At 41.6% G+C, this 24,877-nt stretch overlaps 2 protein-coding genes and 1 pseudogene across 2 annotated transcripts; 1 reads left to right on the top strand and 2 right to left on the bottom strand.

Annotated features, from left to right (window-relative positions):
- LOC146571997 (large ribosomal subunit protein uL4m-like) overlaps positions 1-13,825 on the top strand; it is a 30,335-nt pseudogene extending 16,510 nt beyond the window's left edge.
- A 36-nt stretch (positions 13,826-13,861) lies between these two features.
- On the bottom strand, positions 13,862-21,637 carry LOC146571996 (uncharacterized). The gene is made up of 7 exons (XM_085276026.1): positions 20,220-21,637; positions 19,183-19,352; positions 18,307-18,352; positions 18,171-18,225; positions 17,108-17,189; positions 16,866-16,892; positions 13,862-14,098 (listed from the first exon to the last, which is right to left on the bottom strand). The coding sequence occupies exons 1-7, from the start codon at positions 21,118-21,120 to the stop codon at positions 13,979-13,981; spliced, it is 1,401 nt and encodes a 466-aa protein (XP_085132152.1). The 5' UTR covers positions 21,121-21,637; the 3' UTR covers positions 13,862-13,978.
- Positions 21,638-22,473: 836 nt separating this feature from the next.
- On the bottom strand, positions 22,474-24,588 carry LOC146571995 (uncharacterized). The gene is made up of 5 exons (XM_085276027.1): positions 24,362-24,588; positions 23,829-23,966; positions 23,055-23,174; positions 22,896-22,969; positions 22,474-22,680 (listed from the first exon to the last, which is right to left on the bottom strand). Exons 2-5 carry the CDS (start codon positions 23,926-23,928, stop codon positions 22,474-22,476), a joined length of 501 nt encoding a protein of 166 aa, XP_085132153.1. The 5' UTR covers positions 23,929-23,966; positions 24,362-24,588.
- Between the last annotated feature and the right edge of the window lie 289 nt (positions 24,589-24,877).

Raw genomic sequence — 24,877 nt, 5'->3', positions numbered from 1 at the left:
TTTTTACAGCTTGACCTCTCATTCTGTCCCAATCCTGAGAAGAAGCTTAAAGGACAGACAATCTCCCGATGAAGACAGACAGAACACCGTGCACTTGAATAATTAACAGCAGGCAAAAAGACAGTGCAACTGAACTATTACACTGACGACTCCAGCAGCAGCATGTAAGGAAGCACGTGATGCAACATGCACTGTGAATTACAGGTTGGTAAGAACAGTGGGATAAATAACTGTTGGAAAGCACCGGACACTGATTTTCAGATTTGCCATGTGAGTGAGAGGTCAAGCCCGGACGAGTTCGAGTGAGAGAGTACAGGATATGACTGGATTGACAATGGTGACTGAATTCGTGGAGGTTTAGAATTGTCCACCACATCACAACAAAGAGGTAAAAAAAAAAAAAAAGAAGAAGGTAAAAATAATGAGAGGAACTAACTAACAATTACATTAATGAATAGAAAACACACATACACAAATTGTTACATGTGAAATTATTTTTTGGAAAGAATCAGAAGTGAGACAGTTTGAATCCACAGCTCAGTGTAAAGATGCATGAATTAAACCTTATTATAAAATACATATGCAATGAAGAAACAGCTTACACTCAACATTAATATGAACACATAACATAAATGCAATGAAGACACGATTACACTTATATACATGACATGAATTGTTATTTCTGGCGGGTGGGAGAGAAGTGGGTTGGTTAAGCACTGATGATAATAATGAAAATGTCTCAGTTTTGTTATTTTCAGGCGCAAAGCAGACCTGGACCAATTTTCCACATGCAGCGGTCGGAAGAAATTTATAGGTGAACATCACTGGTGTCACTAATTCTGACATGAGAGCTCTCACTCCTGGCTGAAGACAAGGAATGCTGTTATTTAAGGTGGGAAATCAAAATTTAGGTTAGCAACCTTGGGGAAGAGAAAACTGTCTGATTAAGTGGGAAAATTGTGAAGGAGTCTGAAACACTGCAAAAGCAACATATACAAAATCACACACACAAACAGAAAATGCATTAACCTTAAGAGAGCTCATGAAGATTAATGCACAGACATTGATTAAACCTGGCTAAGAACACAAACATATGCAATGAAAATCAGCTTGCTACTTTCATAAGTATTAGAATAGTGTGAAGTTAACACACTTAAAGCTTGAAGTTGAGGAATAACTCAGGGAGTTCCATGACAATGAAGTGATTTATGTGAAAAGGAAAATGTCTCCAGCTTGAGAAAGGGTGAAATTGCAGATCACCCGAAGCCCTTGCTGGATACAAAATGAAATATAAATAAAATATTATAATAGACTATTGTATATTAGTAGTATAGTAGTATATTGTAATATACTAATAAAATATTGTAATGTCCCATTGCTGTTATATAAAAAGATAATAACATTAATAATGACATAATATTAATACGAAGAGGCACCTTAGTCAGTTATGATGTGAGGTTAAGCTTAAGGTTGCTCAAGCCTGTAGAATTGCAGAGAGACCATTTTGGATTCATCAGAGTCACTGCAAGGAAGTGGAGCTTGAAGCCCAGACTGTCACGGTCGCAGTGGCAGACCGTGTGGAGAGTGTGTGGAGGACTCAGGTGCAGACACAGGCGTGGACACAAAACTGAGTTGAACAAAAAGCGAGCCTTTATTGTGGCTGAAGACAAGGAGTGCAAACAAGGCAGAAGCGCAGTGACAAAACTAAACTATAACTAAACTGGGAAAGTGATACCAGGATAAACTATGAAGACACAGGAAATCATAACTATGAATACAAAAGACTGGCTGTGACAACATGGAGGGTGGGAACACAGACGACGCGACACAGACTGCATGAAACACCGAGACTAAATACACATGAGGGATGATCAGGGGAAGTGGCCACACATGGGAGCACAGCTGACACACATGAACCTAACAACAGGACAGGAGAGGTGAAACTAAATACACTGACATTGAATACAGACTTTCAAAGTAAAACAGGAAACATGGAGATTAGACATGACATGAACTAAACATAACCACGCACACATGACTCATGACAGGTAGACGCACGAACCAGGGATACGGAGTACAGGGGAAGATGACAGAAGTGACAGCATGAACTTGACAACACAAGATACACAGACATAAACACATGAAGGGCAAGGGAGGCTTAATACAAGGGTAATATAATTACAAATGAGCTGGAATAACTTAATGAACCTAACAAACAATAAACATCAAAATAGACTAAACACAAAACACTGGGTCGCACGACCCAGGACCATGACACAGACCACTAGAGATTCACAAGTGTAAGGAGTATCTCACCGGTGTCAGTGGGTTCAGTGGTGAGGGAGGAGTGCTGATTGAGCTCAGCTAGCACTCTCATTCTCTCCAGCCACTGACCAACTTTAGGCTCACTGATGCATTTGGGTGTGACCAACCTCAAGCATGAAGTGTTCTCAGGTGGAAACTGGCGTCTTACTACTGGCAACGGCTCTGCTCATCACGCTATCCGCACTGGAAGATGGCAGAAAACAATACACGAGCCGAGAAAGGAGATGGACACATGACAACTCACATCTAACGCACATGACACAAGCACATCAGTACATCTAACCATATATGGAAAAAAAGTTACGAAGCATTCTGCATACTGATGAAAGCACTGAACTATAATCATTGTATACACAGAGTGCTTATTAAGAAGTGTGTTCTGGTTGACCACCTCAGGGAATGAGACAACACCTGAGGTTGTTGTCTCATTCCCTGAGCCAGAGGACGGCTAGAGAGGGTCAGAGCGAGGGCAGTGGACCCCTCGGCAGTGACCCCGATGTCCATGATGTCATTGATGGACATGGAAGCAGCTGAGTGGGCCGAGGAGTGACACAACACAACGTATGGTGACCTCTTGTGGTCAAGAGGTCAAGAGAGGGAATTGTGGAATTGAACAAGTTATTTTACTGCTACAGTATAATCTACAGCATTAACATTGCATTAACAATATAACAGATAGCTTTAAGATGTTTAAACATACAGGCACCATATTAACCTTTATTCCAGGTGCAGTTATAACCATTTTATACACACCTTGCAGTTTGTGCTTTTTAAAGAGTTGAAGCTCAGTCAGTTAATTGAAGGTCAGAAGCTTCGTCCGGCGCTAGGTCCAGACGATCTATTGTGCAAAGTGACTTAGAGTTATGGAAGGATTGCCTACATGCTTACAAGACACATATGCCATGTTACTCATTATTATCTTTTAGTTGTTTATATCCTTTTTATTAAGCTTTGAGTAGTGGCATTTGATTAAAGCATTTATTCAATATATTCCGTATATATAGTTTCAGTTAGATTATTACACATATGAGAGTGACTTCCGTCTGGTAAAAGGTCATGAGTTTAGTTGGCGAGGTGAGACAGAGTGCATTTGAGGTCAAGACACACACACACACAGGAGGTAGACTCATATTCTAGGTAAGAGTTCAGACATATTTTGCTTGTAGCTGCATTTTGTGCCTGCATAAGTGACAGTTTGTTGTAGGACGTGCGTCTGATGTTCCAGAGATAAGCGAGAGCAAGAAGCATCTACAGGAAGCACCTGGCGTGGAGACGGAGAGAATGTTCTTTTCAAATGTGTCAAAAGTTGTCAACAGAACATTTGTGGTTTTGAAACTTATGCATGTGATGTATCTGCTTTGACGCATGAGGGGGCGTAAGAATACCCTGATGTTATAAAAACTGCTTGTGTATTGTTAGGTGGAGATCGATGCTGATTGTGTGTAGTGTTCATCTCCCCACGCGTGTGTTCATTAAAATCATTGTTTGACCCAAACTCTTCTGGACCATCATTGTTTTGTTCTCATCCTCAATATTCTGAACACGCGACAAGGGTCAGCAGTGCTAAGTTCCTGGGTGTACACCTTTCTGATGACCTGTCCTTCTCCATTAACACAACAGCAGTTATCAAAAGAGCACAAAAGTGTCTCCACTCCCTGAGGAAACACTGAAAAGGAGGACTCTCCACACTTCACCTCACAATTTTTTACTGTGGCACCATTGAAAACAGCCTGACACAAAGTTTTACATCTTGGTTTGGCAGCTGCAGCTGTCCTATGAGAAGCGACAAATCAATAGGATTGTTAAGACCGCCAGGAGGATTGTTGGTACACACACAAACACACACACGTGTATACGTATATGTATATATATATATATACATATACGTATACACTGTCACACTGCGACTGAACGGACTCACACGCAGGCTCTAGGTCTTGCCGATAGTCACACACACACACTCCGTCCACTCCTCTTCACACTCCACTTGCTCGGGTAACACAGGGGTTGGTCCAGGGAATCTGTACACAGAGACACGAAGGGATAGTAAGACAAATCGCTGTGAAAGCACTCTAGAAGTAATTGAGCTGGGGTTACACTGACGAGGGTCGGCAACGGTCCAGCGACGAGAAACACAGAGCTGCCATCTTATAAAGGAGCTGGATCACTCGTGATGAGCCATAGGTGCGTGGGCCAAGGGCAGGAGCCCACAGGTGAGCTCCGCCCAGGCAGAAGGAGGAGGGAAAGGGGGGAAGGGAGAGAGCAGGAACAAAAAAAAGAATACAAAAACATATGTAGCCATACTGAGCCGACCGGGTAGGCACAGGGACCCTGACATACACACACACACACACACACACACACACACATATATATATATATATATATATATATATATATATATATATATATATATATATATATACATATATATATATATATATATATATATATACATATATATACACACATATATACATATATATATATATATATAGATATATATATATATATATATTAGGGGTGCAACGATACACAAAATTCACGGTTCGGTTCGATACTTTGGTGTCACGGTTCGATATTTTTTCGATACAAAAAAATGTTCATGCCTTTTTAATTTGTCATTTATTAAAATTATAAATATATATTTTAACTCAAAAGTACAGTTTTTAAATTTAACCCTAACCCTTGTGCGTGTTTTTTATTTTGACAGCGAATGCGCACCTGCGGACCACTTATGTGCAGCCCTGGTTATTTAGCTCGTCATATTGCAGCCACAGAAATTATTTTGTCCATGAAACCATAAAGCTGCACTTTCTTTTTGCCTTATAGTCTGATTTGTCATAACTTCTCCGTTTTGTGGTAAGCTTTTCTTTGGCTGTCACTTCTTCACCCTGACCTGTCTTGTTTGGCTCAGCAGAACTGAAATGCTTTTACACACTCACTCACATAAGCTCAGCGATCAACCTCTCACATGTTTAAGCTTGCTGCGGGAGATTTCACTTGTCATGTTTGCATAGTAAGCTAACGATTAATAAGACGATGTCAGAGGAATTGGTGCGCAAATTATCATCACTCACAGATCAGTGCTGTCGCTCTCTATACACAGTTCGCACAATTGCAAAGTGAAAGCAAAAAAACAAGCGCAAATTCAAACGCGATTTCAATATGTCACATATTGACAGTGGCTCACCGATGCCAATAACATAATTACCCAGCTACATTTCTGAAAGAATGCAAAAGCATTGACATATATTTTCCCTTCCTACAATAGCCCGACGGGCAGGGTAGCCCGACTGAAAAAATCGCTAGCCCCAGGACGTCAGGCTAGCGATATTGCAAGCCCTGTATCTGATTGAGGAATCACTCATCTTTGGAAAAGAGAGTTTATTACAGAGAAATGTCTCTTTCCAAAATAAAAGCTATACTATCCGCTTCTTCTGGGCTATATTCTCAGCAGCATAAGGAGAATCATGTGCTAACAGCTGTCTAAATGACTCGGCTAAAGTTAGTAGCATGCTTGTTGTTTTTGTCTTTGCACTAGGATGATGTCGGCGTAAATGTGCAGTCATATTCGTTGTGTTCCCACTAGTGCTTTCAGGTTAATCTCGTTGAAATGACCTTAACGCCACAACACGGCAAATCTCCGTTAACGAGCTACCGCCGATCGCCTGTGCATGGGGCTAGACGGCTAACACGTTAACGAGCTAACTGCGCTAACACACTAGTTCCCACCCATGTAATTGAGCATTGCATGGCACATCCAACATACTGTTTTACTTTAGTCCATGACTTGCTTACCTTCAGGGTCATACGTCACATGAAAACCAAAATAATTCCAAACGCCAGATCTGAATGAGGGTGGGGGAGGTGCCCTGCGCTCTTCCTTCTGACGATGCTGTCTGTGTGGAGCACTCAGTGGATCTGCGCTCGACAGTGCAGCCTAGGCGGAGTAGTCGAACGCAGATTCACTGAGCGCTCCACACAGACAGCATCATCAGAAGGAAAGTTGATAAAATAAATTACAAATGTTGTATTGTTCGATACATATGCGTACCGAACCGAAAGCACTGTATCGAACGGTTCAATATCGATACGAATATCGTTGCACCCCTAATATATATATATGTATATATATACATACATACATATATATGTATATATATACAGACATACATATATATGTATATATATACATACATACAAAAAAAAAAAACACCCAGCACGCCCCTGCGGGCGGTTTATCCTTCAAGCTCGGGTCCTCTACCAGAGGCCTGGGAGCTTGAGGGTCCTGCGCAGTATCTTAGCTGTTCCCAGGACTGCGCTCTTCTGGACAGAGATTTCCGATGTTGTTCCCGGGATCTGCTGGAGCCACTCGCCTAGCTTGGGAGTCACCGCACCTAGTGCTCCGATTACCACGGGGACCACCGTTACCTTCACCCTCCACATCCTCTCGAGCTCTTCTCTGAGCCCTTGGTATTTCTCCAGCTTCTCATGTTCCTTCTTCCTGATATTGCTGTCATTCGGAACCGCTACATCAATCACTACGGCCGCCTTCTTCTGTTTGTCTACCACCACTATGTCCGGTTGGTTAGCCACCACCATTTTGTCCGTCTGTATCTGGAAGTCCCACAGGATCTTAGCTCGGTCATTCTCCACCACCCTTGGGGGCATCTCCCATTTTGACCTCGGGACTTCCAGGTTGTACTCAGCACAGATGTTCCTGTACACTATGCCAGCTACTTGGTTATGGCGTTCCATGTATGCCTTGCCTGCTAGCATCTTGCACCCTGCTGTTATGTGCTGGATTGTCTCTGGGGCATCTTTACACAGCCTGCACCTGGGGTCTTGCCTGGTGTGATAGACCCCAGCCTCTATGGATCTTGTGCTCAGAGCTTGTTCTTGTGCTGCCATGATTAGTGCCTCTGTGCTGTCTTTCAGTCCAGCTTTGTCCAGCCACTGGTAGGATTTCTGGATATCAGCCACCTCCTCTATCTGCCGGTGGTACATACCGTGCAGGGGCCTGTCCTTCCATGATGGTTCCTCGTCTCCATCCTCTTTCTTGGGTTTCTGCTGCCTGAGGTATTCACTGAGCACTCGGTCAGTTGGGGCCATCTTCCCAATGTATTCTTGGATGTTCCTTGTCTCATCCTGGACTGTGGTGCTGACACTCACCAGTCCCCGGCCCCCTTCCTTCCGCTTAGCGTACAGCCTCAGGGTGCTGGACTTGGGGTGAAACCCTCCATGCATGGTAAGGAGCTTTCTTGTCTTTATGTCAGTGGCTTCTATCTCCTCCTTTGGCCAGCTTATTACCCCAGCAGGGTACCTGATCACGGGCAGGGCGTACGTGTTGATGGCCCGGATCTTGTTCTTACCATTCAGCTGACTCCTCAGGACTTGCCTGACCCTCTGCAGGTACTTGGTGGTTGCAGCTTTTCTAGCGGCCTCTTCATGGTTCCCATTCGCCTGTGGGATCCCCAAGTACTTGTAACTGTCCTCTATGTCTGCAATGTTGCCTTCTGGTAGTTCAATCCCCTCAGTTCTGACTACCTTCCCTCTCTTTGATACCATCCGACTACACTTCTCCAGTCCGAATGACATTCCAATGTCATTGCTGTATAGCCTGGTAGTGTGGATCAGTGAATCGATGTCTCGTTCACTCTTGGCATACAGCTTGATGTCATCCATGTACAGGAGGTGGCTGACAACTGCTCCGTTCCGTAGTCGGTATCCGTAGCCAGTCTTGTTAATGATCTCACTGAGGGGGTTCAGGCCTATGCAGAACAGCAGTGGGGACAGAGCATCTCCTTGGTAGATCCCGCACTTGATGGTGACTTGTGCTATGGGCTTGGAGTTGGCCTCTAGTGTTGTACGCCACATCCCCATTGAGTTCCTGATGAAGGCTCTTAGGGTCCCATTGATCTTGTACAATTCTAGGCATTCCAGTATCCAGCTGTGGGGCATTGAGTCATAGGCCTTCTTGTAATCAATCCAGGCAGTGCACAGGTTGGTCAGTCTGGTCTTGCAGTCTCGGCTGATTGTTCTGTCTACCAGTAGCTGGTGTTTTGCGCCTCTGGTATTCTTGCCAATTCCTTTCTGTGTCCCGCTCATGTATTGACCCATGTGCCTGTTCATCTTAGCCGATATGATGCCTGACAGGAGCTTCCATGTACATATATATATACACATATACATACATACATATATATATACATATATATACATACATATATATACATATATATACATACATATATATACATACATACATATATATATACATACATATATATACATATATATACATACATACATATATATATACATATATATATATATATATATATATATATATATATATATATATATATATGTATATATATATGTATGTATGTATATATATGTATGTGTCCCTTGACCACAGAGGGTTAAGGAGACTCACCTTCTTTCCATTTCCAGAGTGTAGCAACCAACCACCTGTGTGAAGTCTGAAATACCCATGATGTTGATTCAAAATGTGCTCTGGCACAATCATAGGCATTGGTTGCTACTGAAAGCAAGAAATAAAGCCGGTCTGCGCTATGGGCTAAACCATTTCTTAATGGTGGAAGGGGGAGATGTAACACAATGGAATACATTCAGTTTTAGAATTTATATTTAGTGTTAGCCATATAGATGGCTCAAAGTGTCAATGCTCTTATTTTAATAAACAACAATGTCATATGCAAAACTAGGGTGGTACTATAGGTGGCAAGAGATCATTTTAGGGTGGCCACCCCATGCCGCCCTTCTAGATCCGCCCCTACAATAAATCCCTGTACCCGTACAGCTGGAATCCCTGGAAACAGAAAGGAAGTGGACGAGCTCGGCATGGAAGCATCCGATCACCCATTTGGAGAGGAGGTGCCTCTTTTTGATCTTATTGTAAAACTTCTGTTTTCATTTTTTCCCTGTCTGCTGTTGAATGAACATCTGTTTTATAGTCCAGCGTATGCTCGTCTCTGTGTCATGACTCCCAGAAACATGATCACCCTTCAGTGGAGTTGATCTGGAAGGATTCCCATGCTGGAGGCCAGTATGGTCTGACTGGTTCTGTGTTTCATTCAGGTGGAGTGTCTCATGGACCCAGAGGATCCACCAGTTACTACTACATGTTACCCATGAAAGTTCGAGTGCAAGGACTCAAAGTGGCGCTGAGCTCCAAGATGGCTCAGGTAAGAGAAACCCCTTTGTTTCATGTGAAGAGCAAATACAGCTGCTAGTGATGTTAGAGGCTCATAACATCTGTAATAAGAGTTGTAAAACATGCAGTAACATATGACGGTGTCCACAAGCAGCTGTTTTTGTCACCCACTTATCTCAAGCGCTTATTGCTGTTGTTATGATGTCACAGAGACGATAACCCGTACAGATATCTCACACGTGTGAATACAGAAGCCGCACCCACCTATTGTTCAGACCCTTTGTTTGCAGTGGTTAGCCACTTAGAAGAAAGTTTGCTTAAAGAGGGGAGGAGATAAATCCACTTGTTTTAAATGGAGAATTTCTTCACCCTTTATGTTCTCATATCATTTCTTGAGAGTATTTGGTTTGTAGCAGATTGGTGACAGTGACGAACTTGTAAGAAAGAAAGAAAATCCTTTCTTTATCTGTGACACTATAATTAGAGCACATAACAAATGTGAGAATAGGATACACGATGACTTTAACTACATTATTACGTATCCGTAATATTTCTTGACAGCTGAATACTTTCCCCCCTTTTGAACTGCTAGCTGACAAAGGATGATCTTCACATTGTGAACTCCCTGAACATCCCCACACCAGACTCTCAGTACCTGCTTGACCTCATCAGACACAGGGGAGAGTCTGTGTTAATAGTGGATGTGTGAGTATCTTTAGCAGCACTTCTGTACAAATGCGAAGGCGGTCACACTTTTTCTCCTCTCCTCCTTACCCTTATCTTCCTTGCTTAGCCTCTTGTATCCTTGTCTTGTCTCGTGTGTATTACTTTCCCTCGAACAATCTCTCACTGTCGTTCTCTAAAACCTAAAAGAGAATTATGGATTTGATCAACTGGTCTCTGAATGCTATTGACACCCTTTTCTCAACGAGAAGTCTGGGCTCGGGAGAGCCCGAGTGCCCTGGAGGGACTTTCCCTGCCAGATACACGATGTCCTGACAGTCCTGGCGGGACTGTCGATCGAGGACGCTGAAGATACCTACCTATTCGGAACCATGATAACAGGGTTCTTGCTGATCGGAGCTGGCTTGGCCCTGACTTATCAGAGAAATAAGAGAGCGGAACCAGCTGTTCAAACCCCCCCAAGGCTGACTGCTGGAATTGAAGCGATGGGACGAGGCGCGACCTCTCACAACGAACGCAGCATGGTTAACACCTTGGAGACACTTACGGCTGCCGTGAAGACTCAAAATAACAACATTGAGCGTATGATGGGATACATCAGAGAGAGGCCTGCTCAAAATGACACCCTTGAGCGAAAGTTGTGGGGTTGTGGGGTCTCAGAATCAAAAGAATGACAACACCACGGAACAGAAGTTTGATACCATCATGGGGAGGCTCGCGGCTCTCCAACGGGAGATCGAGAGACCAGTGTCAGAGTGTTAAAGAATAGCTTGAAATTCGGAGCTGCTCGCATAAAGGAGAAATCAACAATATTCAACATATGGACACCACGGCGCCAGCTGCTCAGGCCCAAGGCTGGAGCCAATCAACAACTTCCTGATAACGACTGTGTGATGACTATCCTTCCCATCCCATGCAAGGCCACCTGGATTGGCTAGCAGACTGTTTATTTAGCCTGATAGGGCGAAGGACACTGTCTCAGCTGAACTATGGACACGCACACACATACACTTACACTGATAAGCACTCACACATCCCCTGTCCCCTTCCAACGCCTTCGATGCTTGTTGCCTCCTGGGAACACGAGGCGGGTCTGGGCCCGCACTGGAGAGTCGGCGCAGTGGCAGGATGGCTGCTGTGTTGCCTGGGAGAACTCCTTATCCCCTACCGAACCCTGTTACTGGTCACGTGCTCTATAATGTTGTACTGTGGACATTTATGTGCTTTTCTGTGCAGAGGAGTTTTTTTGTTTCCTGTTCTCATGCTGTCCTCCTGTAGCCCAGCATGAGTAGAGGTCTCTTTTTTTCCTCTTGTACCTTTCCCACTGTAGTGTACATTTCAGTGTTTTTTTCTGTAATGCAACCGTTCTCTGACTTGTATCCCCATGTGATGTCTGTGTTGTATGTGTAAGGTCAGGGGGCGGGTTCATTCCACTGCAGGGCAACCTGCCACTGCATGTGGCGAATAAACTTTGAACTCGAAATGATCAACTTTAAAATCTGTTTGAATCTCCACCACTGGACGCCCACTGTTGCTCAGTGCTCACGTTGTTGTTGTTGCTTTCAGAGGTGAAGACTTTTCTGAAAACATCCTTCAGGCCACGGCAAACTTGAAGACAGTGAACATCATTCCAGCAATCGGTAAGTTCACACTGAGTGATTTTTGTCTCTCTTAACTCAGTTTTAGCAGATTAATTCAGTGGTTCCCAAACTTTTTTCGAAGGGCCCCCCTTTGTTTTACAGAAAAATGTTCGCGCCCCCCTCACGCGCACACACACACGCGCGCACTAACACATCCTCCAACCACACACACCCATATTTGCTCAATTGCGGTTTATTTCACACCTCAAACATTTAGTAAACAATTAAGCAAATACAAGTAATCTGCAGGTAGTAAGAAAATAAACTACTAACGCACCTACACGGGTATTTTTGAAAACGCAGCTGTTTCTTCCACACGTAAACGGCGTTTCGAATCACCGAAAACTGAGATTTTTTAAAACGAATGTTTTGCGTTTACGTGTGGACGAGGAATACAGAGTTCTTCACGCAACGTTTATGGTATGTGCCTTTTTTCACATCAGCTGTGCGCCACGTTATTGCTTACATGAGGGGAATTGCAGAATGGCAGATAGTCAGATTAACAGTATTTTGTATATCTTCAGGTTTTACACGCTTACATATAAACATGCAGTTACTGTCCCTCTATTTACAAAGGCAGAGGCATCACGGTGTAATTATTTTACATCCATCCATTCGCTTCTGCTTATCCTTTTCAGGGTCGCGGGGGGCGCTGGAGCCTATCCCAGCTGTCATAGGGCGAGAGGCGGGGTACACCCTGGACAGGTCGCCATTCTGTCGCAGGGCTAACACAGAGAGACAGACAACCATTCGCACTCACATTCACTCGCACATTCACACCTGTGGCTGTAGCTCAGGTGGCAGAGCAGGTCAGCCACTAATCAGAAGGTTGGTGGTTCGATCCCAGGCTGCCTCCTGGCTGCATGCCAAATATCCTTGGGCAAGATACTAACCCCATGTTTGCCTACTGGTGGTAGTCAGAGGGCCCGGTGGCGCCAGTGTCCGGCAGCCTCGCTTCTGTCAGTGCGCCCCAGGGCAGCTGTGGCTACAATGTAGCTTGCCATCACCAGTGTGTGAATGTGAGTGTGAATGGTTGTCTGTCTCTCTGTGTTAGCCCTGCGACAGAATGGCGACCTGTCCAGGGTGTACCCCGCTTCTCTGTGAAGCGCTTTGGGGTCCTTAGGGACTAGAAAAGCGCTATACAAATGCAGGCCATTTACCATTTTACACCTAATGGCAATTTGGATTATCCAATTAACCTATCCCCACAAGCTGCATGTCTTTGGATTATTTTACATGTAGTTTTTTTTCCTCCATCCATCCATCCATCCATCCATCCATCCATCCATCCATCCATCTTCATCCGCTTTATCCGAGGCCGGGTCGCAGGGGCAGCAGCCTAAGCAAAGAGGCCCAGACCTCCCTCTCCCCAGCCACCTCCTCCAGCTTATCCGGGGGAATACCAAGGCGTTCCCAGGCCAGCCGAGAGATATAATCTCTCCAGCGTGTCCTGGGTCTGCCCCGGGGCCTCCTCCCGGTGGGACATGCCTGGAACACCTCACCCAGGAGGCGCCCAGGGGGCATCCTTGTCAGATGCCCGAACCACCTCAGCTGGCTCCTTTTGATGTGGAGCAGCAGCTGCTCTACTCTGAGCCCCTCCCGGATGGCCGAACTTCTCACCCTATCTCTAAGGGAGAGGCCAGCCACCCTGTAATAATATTCAACATTGCTATCAATACATTTTTCAAAAAATGCCTCTCTGTGCAAAATATTTCATGCATTGAAGTCTTTGCAGCACTGTGTCTATGGACCCCTAACATGCCAGTTTAATTAAACAGTTGTTAAAAAGCTCAGGGTTTTAAGTGTTATATGTAACAAATCTCTTCTTTAAAACTCACACAGTTTGTCATATTTTCTCTCTCAGGTCTGAATGTCCACAGCATGCTGAAACATGAAGCCATCGTCCTCACTTTGGAAAAGGTTAAGTTTCTGGCACGATGAACGTTACACGCCTCTCTACCCGTTTAAACTAACCTACTCTGACTTTCCTTAAAGAGTGACCTGTAACATATTAACTGAGTTAAGTGAGTCACATTTTCTTTGTTTTTATTTTTTGTAACAAGAAAGTCAATAATAAATAACTCCAATGATAAAAAAAAAAGCAAAAGTTTAATAAAAATATGTAAAAACAACATGCAGAGTGTAATCATTTGTATGGAAGGAGACCACTGGCCAAATCATTCCTGATCTTCCAGCGAAGTGCTGACCGTTTCTTCTCTGTTGGCACGATGTAGGTGTTGGGTACGTAAACTCTCCGAGGTTTAGGCTGCAAAGACGAGGGATAAACTGTTTAACCACTAAAGCTGATCACTTTCGGATGTTCTGAGTCTCCAACTGTGATCTATGCAACAGCAGGCTCAGATATGTAAGCCACTTAAACAGTTGAGAGACGTTTTGTGTAGATTTTTGATCTCAGTTCTTTACACATCAAGTTAAAGGAAAATTTAGCTCTGTTTGCCAAGTGACCGTTGTGTTTGTTACACGTGGTCAAAGAGATTCAAATAGAAATCTTACTCTGAACACAGTGCTACCTTTATTTACCCTTTAACACTTCTCAGAACATCCACACTCTCCTATAAACAGCTGCCCATTGTGTTCTTGGAAAATATTTGCAGAATGTGTAAAGATCCAAAGATAAGATCCAACCACAGAGGGTTAAGACTTTAAAGGACGGAGATAAAACAATAAACTCTTGTTTCAGACAAAATCTGAAATAAAGAGCTGCAGGTCATTGCACTTGGGACATATTTGCATTTCTTACAAATTCGTCCATGAAATAGATGTACACTACCAGTCAAAAGGTTGAACACACCTTCTCATTTCATGTTTTTCATTTATTTTTATTTTTCCTCTGATACATTTTAACCTTCCGGTTGAGTGAACGCTGGCGCGACTTGCTGCCGCTACTCATCGCTACCTCTGTCGCTACCGGATTCCTGTCCTGTTCCTGTCTCTACGGCCCACCGGTGTCTCTGTCCGGTTCTTCCTGTCCGTGATGTGGCCTCTCAGGATCTATGCACTGTCTGTGTGGGTCTGGATCTTTATGTCATCGATCTTCCGACTTTGCACTGGGATCCATCAGTATACAGCTGATGAGCTCGTCCAAATTCCAAAAATACACCTAGACTTGGTCCCTAATGCTCAATGTAGCTCTTCTGTCTTAATTCCACCCCCTTCTCACTTCCTCTCTGTTTTTCAACTTCCGTCTTTAATTAATATTGCTGAGCTCATCCACAAATCAAAGCCTTCTACCTGCCAGCTTGATCCTATCCCCACTGTCCTTGTCAAAGCCTGTTTACCCCCTCTCCTTCCCCTCATATCTGCTATTATTCACTCTTCACTCACCACTGGAACTGTTCCTGCTTCTTTCGAAGTTGCCGCCATTACCCCAATCCTGAAAAAAACAGGTCTAGATCCCAACAACTTTAACAATTTTCGTCCTATCTCCTAGATTGGAGATAGGACTCATTCCTCTCAAAAATTCTTGAAAAAATAGTTGCTTCACAAGTCCATCTACACCTAACTGATAATAACCTTTACGAACAGTTCCAGTCTGGTTTCCGTCCTCTGCATAGCACCGAAACTGCTCTTATAAAAATAACAAACAATCTTCTTATGGCAAGCTGATTCTGGTCTCCTCTCCATCCTTATTCTCCTTGATCTGAGTGCAGCCTTTGACACCATCTCTCATCCCATTCTTCTTAGCAGATTAGCTTCTATTGGTCTCTCTCATACTCCATTAGCCTGGTTTAAATCATACCTGTCTGACCGCACTCAGTTCATTCAATGAAAATCCTTCACTTCTCAGCCTTCTCTATCTACTGGGGTGCCCCAGGGATCTGTCCTCAGGCCCCTCCTTTTCATCATTTAGCTTCTTCCACTCGGACACATTTTTCGTAAATATAACATTCGGTTCCACTGCTATGCTGATGACACCCAGCTTTACCTCTCTACCAAACCCGATTCTACCCCTTCCTCCACCCTCCCTCACCCTCTGCTTAGCTGAACTCAATTCCTGGTTCTCCTCCAACTTCCTTAAACTCAACAGCAATAAATCAGAACTTCTCATGGTCGGCACTAAACGATTGCTATCCAGAATTAACGATTTCTCTCTCACTATCAATAATTCGCTGGTCCCTATCTCTCCCTCTGTGAAAAGCTTGGGTGTCATTCTTGATAGCACATTGTCCTTTAATTCACATATCAATAATGTCACACGTGCAACATATTTTCAACTCCGTAACATCAATCGCCTCCGCCCTTTCCTCACTCCTCATGCCACTGCCATTCTCGTCCATAATCTTGTTATCTCGCGAATTGATTACTGTAACTCACTATTATTTGGCCTTACACAAAAATCCATTAACAAGCTCCAACGTGTCCAGAACTCCCATATTATTACTAGGACTTTCTCTACCCACCACATCTCCCCACTCCTGAAGTAGCTACACTGGCTCCGGTTAAATTTCGCATCCATTTTAAAATAATCCTTTATACATTTAAGGCTATTCATTCTCTCTCTCCGATTTAGTACAGATGAACTTCCCATCCCGGTGCCTCAGATCTTCATCTTCTCTTTCTCTCTCTGTTCCTTCCGCTCATCTGATTACAATGGGGGCGGGGCTTTTAGTTGTTCTGCACCTCGACTTTGGAATTTCTTACCCCCTGACCTCAGTAATAGTAGTTCATTCCCTCTTTTTAAGTCCACCCTCAAAACTCATCTGTTTAAAATTGCTTATGTTTAAACCTCTGTATGCTCTTAACTTTTATCTGTTATTCTTATTATTGTGTATATTTCCAGTTTTTGTGTTTTTATTTGTTGTACAGTATCCTTGGGTGCTTTGAAAGGCGCTATTTTTAAATAAAATGTATTATTATTATTATTATTATTATTTTTACCATAATTTATTTTATGGTATGGTATACCATATATTTTATGTTTTGAGAGAGATTATCCAAAGTTTGTATTCACACAACTTGTGTACAAAAAGGACAAATGAGAAATAGAAAAAAAAATCTGGAGAAATACTTACTGGTGGAGGCTGATATGTGAGCCGTTGCTGAAAAGAAAAACATACACTCATAAGTACTTCCAATAAACATTGCTGCCCAGGACAATGAAACAAAACAGGAATTTATAAGTCAGATCATTCTATTACTGAGAAAAGCGACGGTGTAATAACTTTATGTCTCATCCCACAAGTATGAAAACAAAGATGATTGAACATCTATGTGAGGAGTGCTAACACTTGCCTATTGAAGTTATATTTTCTACCTTAATCTCTGAGCGCAGTGCCCTCCTGTCCTTCTCTCCTGAAAGTTTGAACATCTCCCAGAGCTGCTTGTACTGGAAATACCTGCAGATATAAGAAAACCCAGTGAGCAAACATGTAACCATCACATCAATGTGAACCTGATGGGTGTGATTCTTCCAGACTGCTGCTGTATTAAGGAAGTACAAACAGAATGTTACAGAACTGTTATACAACATGAGGATAATCAATTAAAATTACTGTCCTTTATTTGGCATAATTACTGTCTAACTTACACTAACACAAGTTATAGGAAGTACTGAAGTGCTGTATGGAAAGCGATTCCGCTCCCTGAAGACCAACACAGAGAGACTGAGGAGGAGCTTCTTCCCGCAGGCGATACGGTCTCTCAATCACACCACCACACAGTACTGACCCACACATATGGTTCTTACACACACACTGGACTTTCTGGACTTTGGTTTTGCACAACACTGGTCACTATATTCTTCATTTCCGGTTAATACTTGTACAGCTGCTGTTATTGTGTATATATTTATTTATATTTAGATTTCTTCATACATTCTTATATAGATCTATATTGTGTATTGTGTATTTTGTTGTACAGTTATTTTATTTTCAACTTTAATTTATATATTTATCTTTATCTTATTCTTCCCAGTTAAATTTACCCTTCATTCTAATTTGTGTTGTACTGTTATTTCATTTTTAACCTTAATTTATATTTTATTCCTTCCTAGTTAAATTTACCCTTTTTAATTTTTCATATTTATTTCCTTTCTTATTCATAGCCTTTTCCTTTTTTGTTTTCTTTAGGTCACGAGCAGTTGTCCAAGCATTTCACTACATATCGTACTGTGTATGACTGTGTACGTGACAAATAAAAATTTGAATTTTGAATTTGGAAGCATTAAGGTGCTGCACATGAGTCTTCTAATGGAAAAGAAATCATTAAGAAACCTATCAGGAGCCTCTAGAATCATAATTCCACATTATTTCAGGTGTGAATCTCAAACAGAAGTGGCAATCCTTTTCATTTTTTAACCACTGCATTTTGTAACTTACTTGGCTACTGGGTCAGTCTTCTTTATGGTCTGTTGACTCATCACTGGCCGGATGACTGAAATGAAAATCTATGTGAGAAATTATCGAAAGTTCAGAGAAAGCAAAATCTTTATATTGTGCTTTATTGCCAGCTTACAGGACTTTGGTTTGGGCCTTATATCACCATCACTCTTAGTTCGAGTCTGCTTCCACCATAAAGAAAGACAAACAGAAGAAAAAAACAAGATATTACATCTTCAACTGTTATTAACAGAAGAAAATGTGTTAGTTTTATTAATATAATATAGCTATAGATATAATATCGCATAAAATCTCAACAACAGTCTCCTCAAGGCACTTTGTATTGTAAACTAAGACCCTACAACAGGGTAAACCCATAGAGAGAGAACAGCAACAATCAAATGACCCCTTTATGAGCAAGCACTTGGTGACAGTGGGAAGGAAAAAAAATTCCTTTTAACAGGATGAAATATCTGGCAGAACCAGGCTAAGGGAAGGGCAGCTATCCCCCCTCACCCGTTGGCAGGAGGAGCAAGATAGGACAGAAGACACACTTTGAACTCTATTAAATTTCTTAAATCTTAAGAGACTACATTACCCACCATGGTCAAAGGAGCTTGCAAAGAAAAGCGTCTGGACTTCTTTAAGTTGCCTTAACGCCCACTCACATCCTGGGCCATCTGACCTCAGGAATTCGCATGATAAAGTGGGGCCAGGTTTCACAATGAACACACCCGAAACTCTGGCGGATTGGGACCCACGCCCAGTTTCCCACCTTGGCTCAGGCGATTAGAGGATCATCAGGGGGCCCTTTTGTCCCTCTGTGGGGGGTCACTCCCACTAGGTTTATATCTGGGACTCTCCACCATTTGACATTAGAACTGAAGAAGCTTCTCGGATGAGAGGTGAAACGTCTTCAAGCAACTTAAAGAAGTCCAGACGCTTTTCTTTGCAAGCTCCTTTGACTACGATGACCTGGATGACTGAGAACCTTCACAGACATATTACCCACCATGCCTTTCATGTACAATTCAAAAGCGCTTAAAGACACTCTTTCACTCTCAGAGGTCTGAGTGTCGCTCTGATCGTCCAGGTCTTCATTGTCTGACTCAGGTGACTCCTGCTCAGGTGATGTGGCTAAATGAAGTTGAGCCAGTCTTTCTTCCAGACAGCTCGCTGTACCTGCAAACACAAATTACTAACCATCAGCAAACCCAACACTTCACTCTCAGCTACTTTAAAAGAGACATAGTTTGCTTATCTCCAACTCCATATTTGGATTCTTAGCAACTTTGAAGAGAGTAGCAAAGTCTGTGTTAATACATGTATAAATATTAAACTTTCCCTGCTAAAATTAGCAAATTTCCATATTTTTGCCACAATTCAAAATAATTATTTTTAATTTGATAGTGAGCCTTGGTTCTGCTTCAAGGTTCATCTACTCTCTGACAGAATTACATTTTAGTTCCTCTTCCTATAAGTGGCTCCAAGACAACATTCTCCTGATTGGCTGCCCTCAAAGGGTTGAAAAAACGGCCTTAAAATGAGCATTTAGATCAGTGAGAAGCTTAAGTCTCACATCGATTACTAACACACATGAACACCTCATTATTTAAAACACTCGACCTGTTTAACAGAAGTATTTATTTTGTAATAGTACATATATATGTTAGAAAATAAGGGAAAGCATAATCAGCCCACCTTTTAAACTTTTCATATCAACACTAATTGAGAAGTCAATTTACAATTAATGTGATGTTGAAATTTAATACCTGCATTAAAAATGTACATCTTATATCAAGAAATTTAACTCTTTGAAAAATTGTTTTCATACAACATGTATTTATTTTTCTGAATATAAATTCAATAACCTTTTTTTAAATGTCCAAACTGGGATGTAATTTATTATTCAAAGCTGACCTTTTTATGGCTAAATGCCCAAAAACATGTAGCCCATTTCTGAGCCTCTGACCAAACAGCAAAAAAAAACAACCTCCTTACAGTAACAAGTATCATGACGTGCTGATTTAGAAGCTGGAAAACATTTACCCCTGTCCTGTCTGAGGTTTCCTTCCCACTCTGCACACATGTTGCCATACATCATGGTCGAGCTAATGTTCACTCTGGAGTCAATAAACTTGATGTCTTTGTTGCTCGAAGACTCGTCTGGATCTTCACACTCCGCTTTTCCTCCGACGTCTTTCTTGACATTATTGAACCCATGAAGGTCGTGCACCTCTATTTCTTGTTTTTGCTTCTCGTTCAGCCGGAACATGTCTTCAGCCTGAACAGTGCGATGCTGTTCTTTTGGTGCTTTCTTTTCAGATGCCGCATGTAGATCGCACTCCTCCTCACCTGCCTGCTTTTTCTTCTGTTCCGAATGCACTTCTGTGATGTGGATGATTTCTCTACAGCACGCCACATTATCAAAAATCTTGCTGACCTCTAACACAGATAGTTCATTGAAGTCTGGCTTATGTGTAGGTTCAATAAAGTCGCCAAAGCTGCTGAGTGACCGACTGTCCTCTTCGTCCTCTCTCATCTCAGACAGACTATCCTGATCAAACTCTGTTATGGTGTGGTCATCTCTGTACTCTGCTCCCTCCTGCCCCTCTGGTTTGTAGGTCCCGTAGCCAGAGGTCATCAGACTTGGTGCGAGACTATCTGGACTGCTACTACACCTTTCTTCTTCCTCCTCCTCATCGTTATTTGTCTTATCCAAACTTTCCTTGCTGAAGTTGCTCTGGTTGTTCAACCCACTCTTTACCTCCTCTGAAGCCCCCTGAAGTAAATCTTCTGCATCGGTGGCTGGTTTAGAGTCAATCATTCGCTCAATCTCATCCTCTTCTTCTTCTTTCTCCTCATCTCCATCAGACCAAAATGAGGAGGAAAGGGAATTCTTGTCATCTTCACTCTCTTCGTCTGACTGAGTGCTGCACATTTTGTACATGTTGAGTTTGCACTACAACTCAGGTGTATGGAGTGTGTGATCTGAGAAGGCACAGGACTTAAGGAAGTAGCTAAGAGGATTAGCTGAAGCCTCAAAAGCTTCTTCTCACTGGAACAGCGCCCACTGCTGCTGACCAAAAGGAATTACACTGCTGCATTTACTCTTTAATGCTGCTTGTTTCAATAGTTGTTTCTTATTGTGAGACAATGAAGGCCAGGGTTCAACTATAAACATGAAACTTCGGATAAAACTTGTTGTGATCCATAAATACAAACTGGATGTCTACAGCAGTACTCAGTCAATTTATTCTTTCATTTTCTTCTTGAAATTATTTCTGCACTTCAGTTTACCTATTTTTTTTTTATTCTAATCTAGTTATAGTAAAGCTACCTAAAAAAAAAAAAATCCCAATTTGATTAATAGTACACAGTACAATTGTACATTACAGCTTTGTGAAAACATAAAATCGAACATTATTACTTATTATTTTAGAACAATAAACCTTAAAGCAGATGATCAGAAGATATTACAGATTTTTGTCCATTAGTTTTTGTTACCTGAGTCTTCACTGTAGACTGATTCATCACAGACAAGTGACTGTCCTTTGTGTTTCCTGAGGGGCGGGAAGCATAATTAGAGTTGAAGACCTTCTCCATTTGGCACATCTGGAACAAGTCATATCTCCACAATAAGTTGACTTGTTCCAGATGTGCCACAAATTCCCTGTTAGTGTTAGCCAATGAAGAAATGATATAAAAAGAGAAGAATATGTCAATGATTAAAAAAACAACTTAAATTTGAATACCGACCTGCGATATAAATTGGAGATCGGTGTCAGAGATGATGAAAAACACGGGTTTTATTTCATATTTATTTAAAATCTTGGGCTAAACTGTAATAAAGTTTAAAGTTTAAATAAACTGTAAAAAAATAAAACAGACTAATCCAGACAGTAAGCACATAGGCCCATAAACCCATAGACTCTTTCACTCGTGAGCCATTAGTGGTTACAGAGCAGAATAACATGAAAAAAACAAACAAAAATAAACAAACAAACTTGTTCTTTGGTAATCAGAACAAAATTGTATCCGGAAAGCTGTTTCCTAGAAATGCATGAAATTCTACTCTTTACGTGCTTTTTTTATTAATACAAAGAAAAATCCAGCTGCTGCTAGTTGGAAAGACAAATAAAACTAAAATTAACTAATGTGTGTGAATGGGTGGATGACTGGATATGTAAAGCGCTTTGGGGTCCTTAGGGACTAGTAAAGCGCTATATAAATACAGGCCATTTACCATTACCAAATTAACTCTGGACAAACAAATGAAAAAATTAGCACACGATTCGTAAAACTACCTCAGAACTTTTCTCTTGATGAAGTGTCTCCCCTGGGTGTCTGGGGTAGATGTGTAGCTATCTGTCAGTGGTGAGTGGATGGTATCCTCAAGATCCTGCTCCACCTGAAGCCTGCTTGGAGCACCTGGAGGGAGCTTGAGCTTCTGGGCCACCGAGTGTTGAGCGTACGAGTCATAGTCTCCGTTATAACAGTTGATGAGCGTCTGGGTGTGACATTACATGCTTTTAATTTATTGCACATGCCTGACACCATTACAATTAAGACTATGTTTGTTGTCCAATCAAAGTAGTGCTACTCATGACATGATTTTATGTGGCAACACATTAACAGCATTTGGCTCAATAGAGCAATGAATGCAAGAATAAATGAATATAATATAAAAACATATCTTGTATGTTATGAGTCATTAATGCTTACCTTTCTGGCATGGTCTGTACTGCCTGCATGTAGGAAGAATGATTCACTAGTGCCTTTAAAGCAGTGTGGACTAACTGTGGAGAAAAACAGAGCTCAAGTTAGATGTTATTAAGTGTTATAAAAGTGAAATACTCAAAATCACAAAGTGAGTGCTCTGACCCTTTTCTTTGGTATAGGCAGGGGGACTTGGCTGAGGTGTAGTTGCCTGAGATTTGGCATTTATCTCATTTGATGAGGAAAGGCCTTTCCACTCCCCTCGTCGAACCAGCTCATCCAGATCTAATCACAGAAATGACAGTTTCCCCTCAATATTTACTGATTAACATGTCTGCAATCATTTCCTGTAATGCCTGTCATTTCCACATCTATTTCTATTATTACACTCTACCAGAGTAGCTCTGCATGATTCACAGTTCAAAATAATCCTTAACTTCTGTGCAGCCCCTCAGTTCATCTATAGTGTGAAACAACTGTTTAATTTCATCTCTCTTTAGGCTAACTTTCCTCTGATTAACTGCGCCTCAGAAACTGATGGTTTGAACAACACGTGTGCCCATACTAGAGTTGTGCTCCTGACATAACCACATAAGGGAAATCCATTATCTAAGACAAGTTACACCCCCTCCCCCAAAAAACAATTACTCAACTCTTTGAAACTCCTAAAGTCTGAGCTTTTTACTCGCAGAGATTACTTACTGAGCTAATTTTTTGAAACTTTGATTATGTTTAATATATGACAGAAAATTACTGAGCTCATTATTTGAAACTTTTATGTTTAATGTGAGTATATGACAGAAAATTAAGAAAAACAAGAGATCAATTCTTAGAATTAAAAATGTAAATAATCAGTGCACAATAAATATATTAAACTGCAAAACAATATGGCAATGTGAGTTGGGAGGTTTAAGAAGGGTTGGTAGATATATGTTTAACCTTGTTTAAATTCACGCAGCCTGTGCTTTGGTATGTTTTTGTAGCCAAGGAGGGCTAACTGTTCTTGAATTTCCTCCTCTGAGAAATCCAGATTGTCCATAATATTTCCAGCTTCCAGTCACTGATATGAAAACAGTCCTACATGAAAAAAAATCTAAATCAAACACAAAGACAAAACCAGATATGCAGGATGCAAGATGTTATGTCATAAACAAAATGTTCTTTTGATACATGTAAAGCTTTTCAAACACGTTTTACGCATGGGCTTTTATCACAGTGTTGGACAATGAGACACACTTTTGGTATGATTACTAGCGCAGTTGCAATTTTAACAAACAGTCTGTAGATACTCTATAACAAATATCAAATAAACCAAGAGTAAATAAATAAGTCTAACATCTGCGTTGATTTCCTACTGTCCTAACAACAATTCAAAACTGATTTTACAACAGCTGTTAGCTAGCTTGACTAGCCGTTCCCAACCAGACATAAAGAGAAACGATGTTAACTAATTTTAACTTGTCCGTTCTCACCTTCACACAAGCCGGTTAGGTGTTAGCGTGAACCCATCCTGCTAATGTTACCGGTGTAGTTTATCGAAGTAGTAGTTGCGCTTTATTGTTTGTACAGAGTTAAACACTCAGCACCAAGACAACGGCCGTAAAGAGCTTTGAAAATGACGCCTGCTAACGTCATTGACATAAACATCCGGTCTTTTTCTTCTTCGTTGTACTATTTAGCGATTGACGAGTCGACGCATTACCACCTCTAACTGGACTGGAAAAGTACAACGACGATAATAAATAGTTCTCACAAATCACATTAATCATCCTCCCAGATAGGAACGCCAGGGCACGGTGTGTGAGAGGAAAATGTTAAAGTTGCTTTAATAATATCTTAAAGTAAATGAGGAACTGATTTTGAGGTAGTATATTGCTGTAGTTTTTAGTTAAAATTGGATATTCAATCTAATTTATCAATGTTGATGTTTTCATCAAATATTAAGCAAACACATTTGCACAACAGTAATATAATATACTAATATAATT

This window comes from Mchenga conophoros, linkage group LG6 (genome assembly GCF_057382185.1).
Source record: "Mchenga conophoros isolate Kocher_MC1m ecotype Shallow Benthic linkage group LG6, M_conophoros_male_GT1.1, whole genome shotgun sequence".
NCBI classification, from domain to species: Eukaryota; Metazoa; Chordata; class Actinopteri; order Cichliformes; family Cichlidae; genus Mchenga; species Mchenga conophoros.
Note: the sequence above shows the minus strand (reverse complement) of the source record. Positions and strands in the feature narration are given on the sequence as shown.

Bases quoted from the DNA above. Each gene is read 5' to 3' on its own strand.
- LOC146571996 (XM_085276026.1), bottom strand. From the start codon at position 21,120: ATGTACAAAATGTGCAGCACTCAGTCAGACGAAGAGAGTGAAGATGAC. The intron at 18,353-19,182 runs GTGGGTAATATG...TGGTGGAAGCAG, and splicing joins AATTGTACATGAAAGGCATG to ACTCGAACTAAGAGTGATGG. The intron at 18,226-18,306 runs GTAAGCTGGCAA...TTTTCATTTCAG, and splicing joins AAGGCCCAAACCAAAGTCCT to TCATCCGGCCAGTGATGAGT.
- LOC146571995 (XM_085276027.1), bottom strand. From the start codon at position 23,928: ATGGACAATCTGGATTTCTCAGAGGAGGAAATTCAAGAACAGTTAGCC. The intron at 23,175-23,828 runs GTTAAACATATA...TTCTGTGATTAG, and splicing joins GCTGCGTGAATTTAAACAAG to ATCTGGATGAGCTGGTTCGA. The intron at 22,970-23,054 runs GTCAGAGCACTC...TTTTCTCCACAG, and splicing joins TGCCTATACCAAAGAAAAGG to TTAGTCCACACTGCTTTAAA.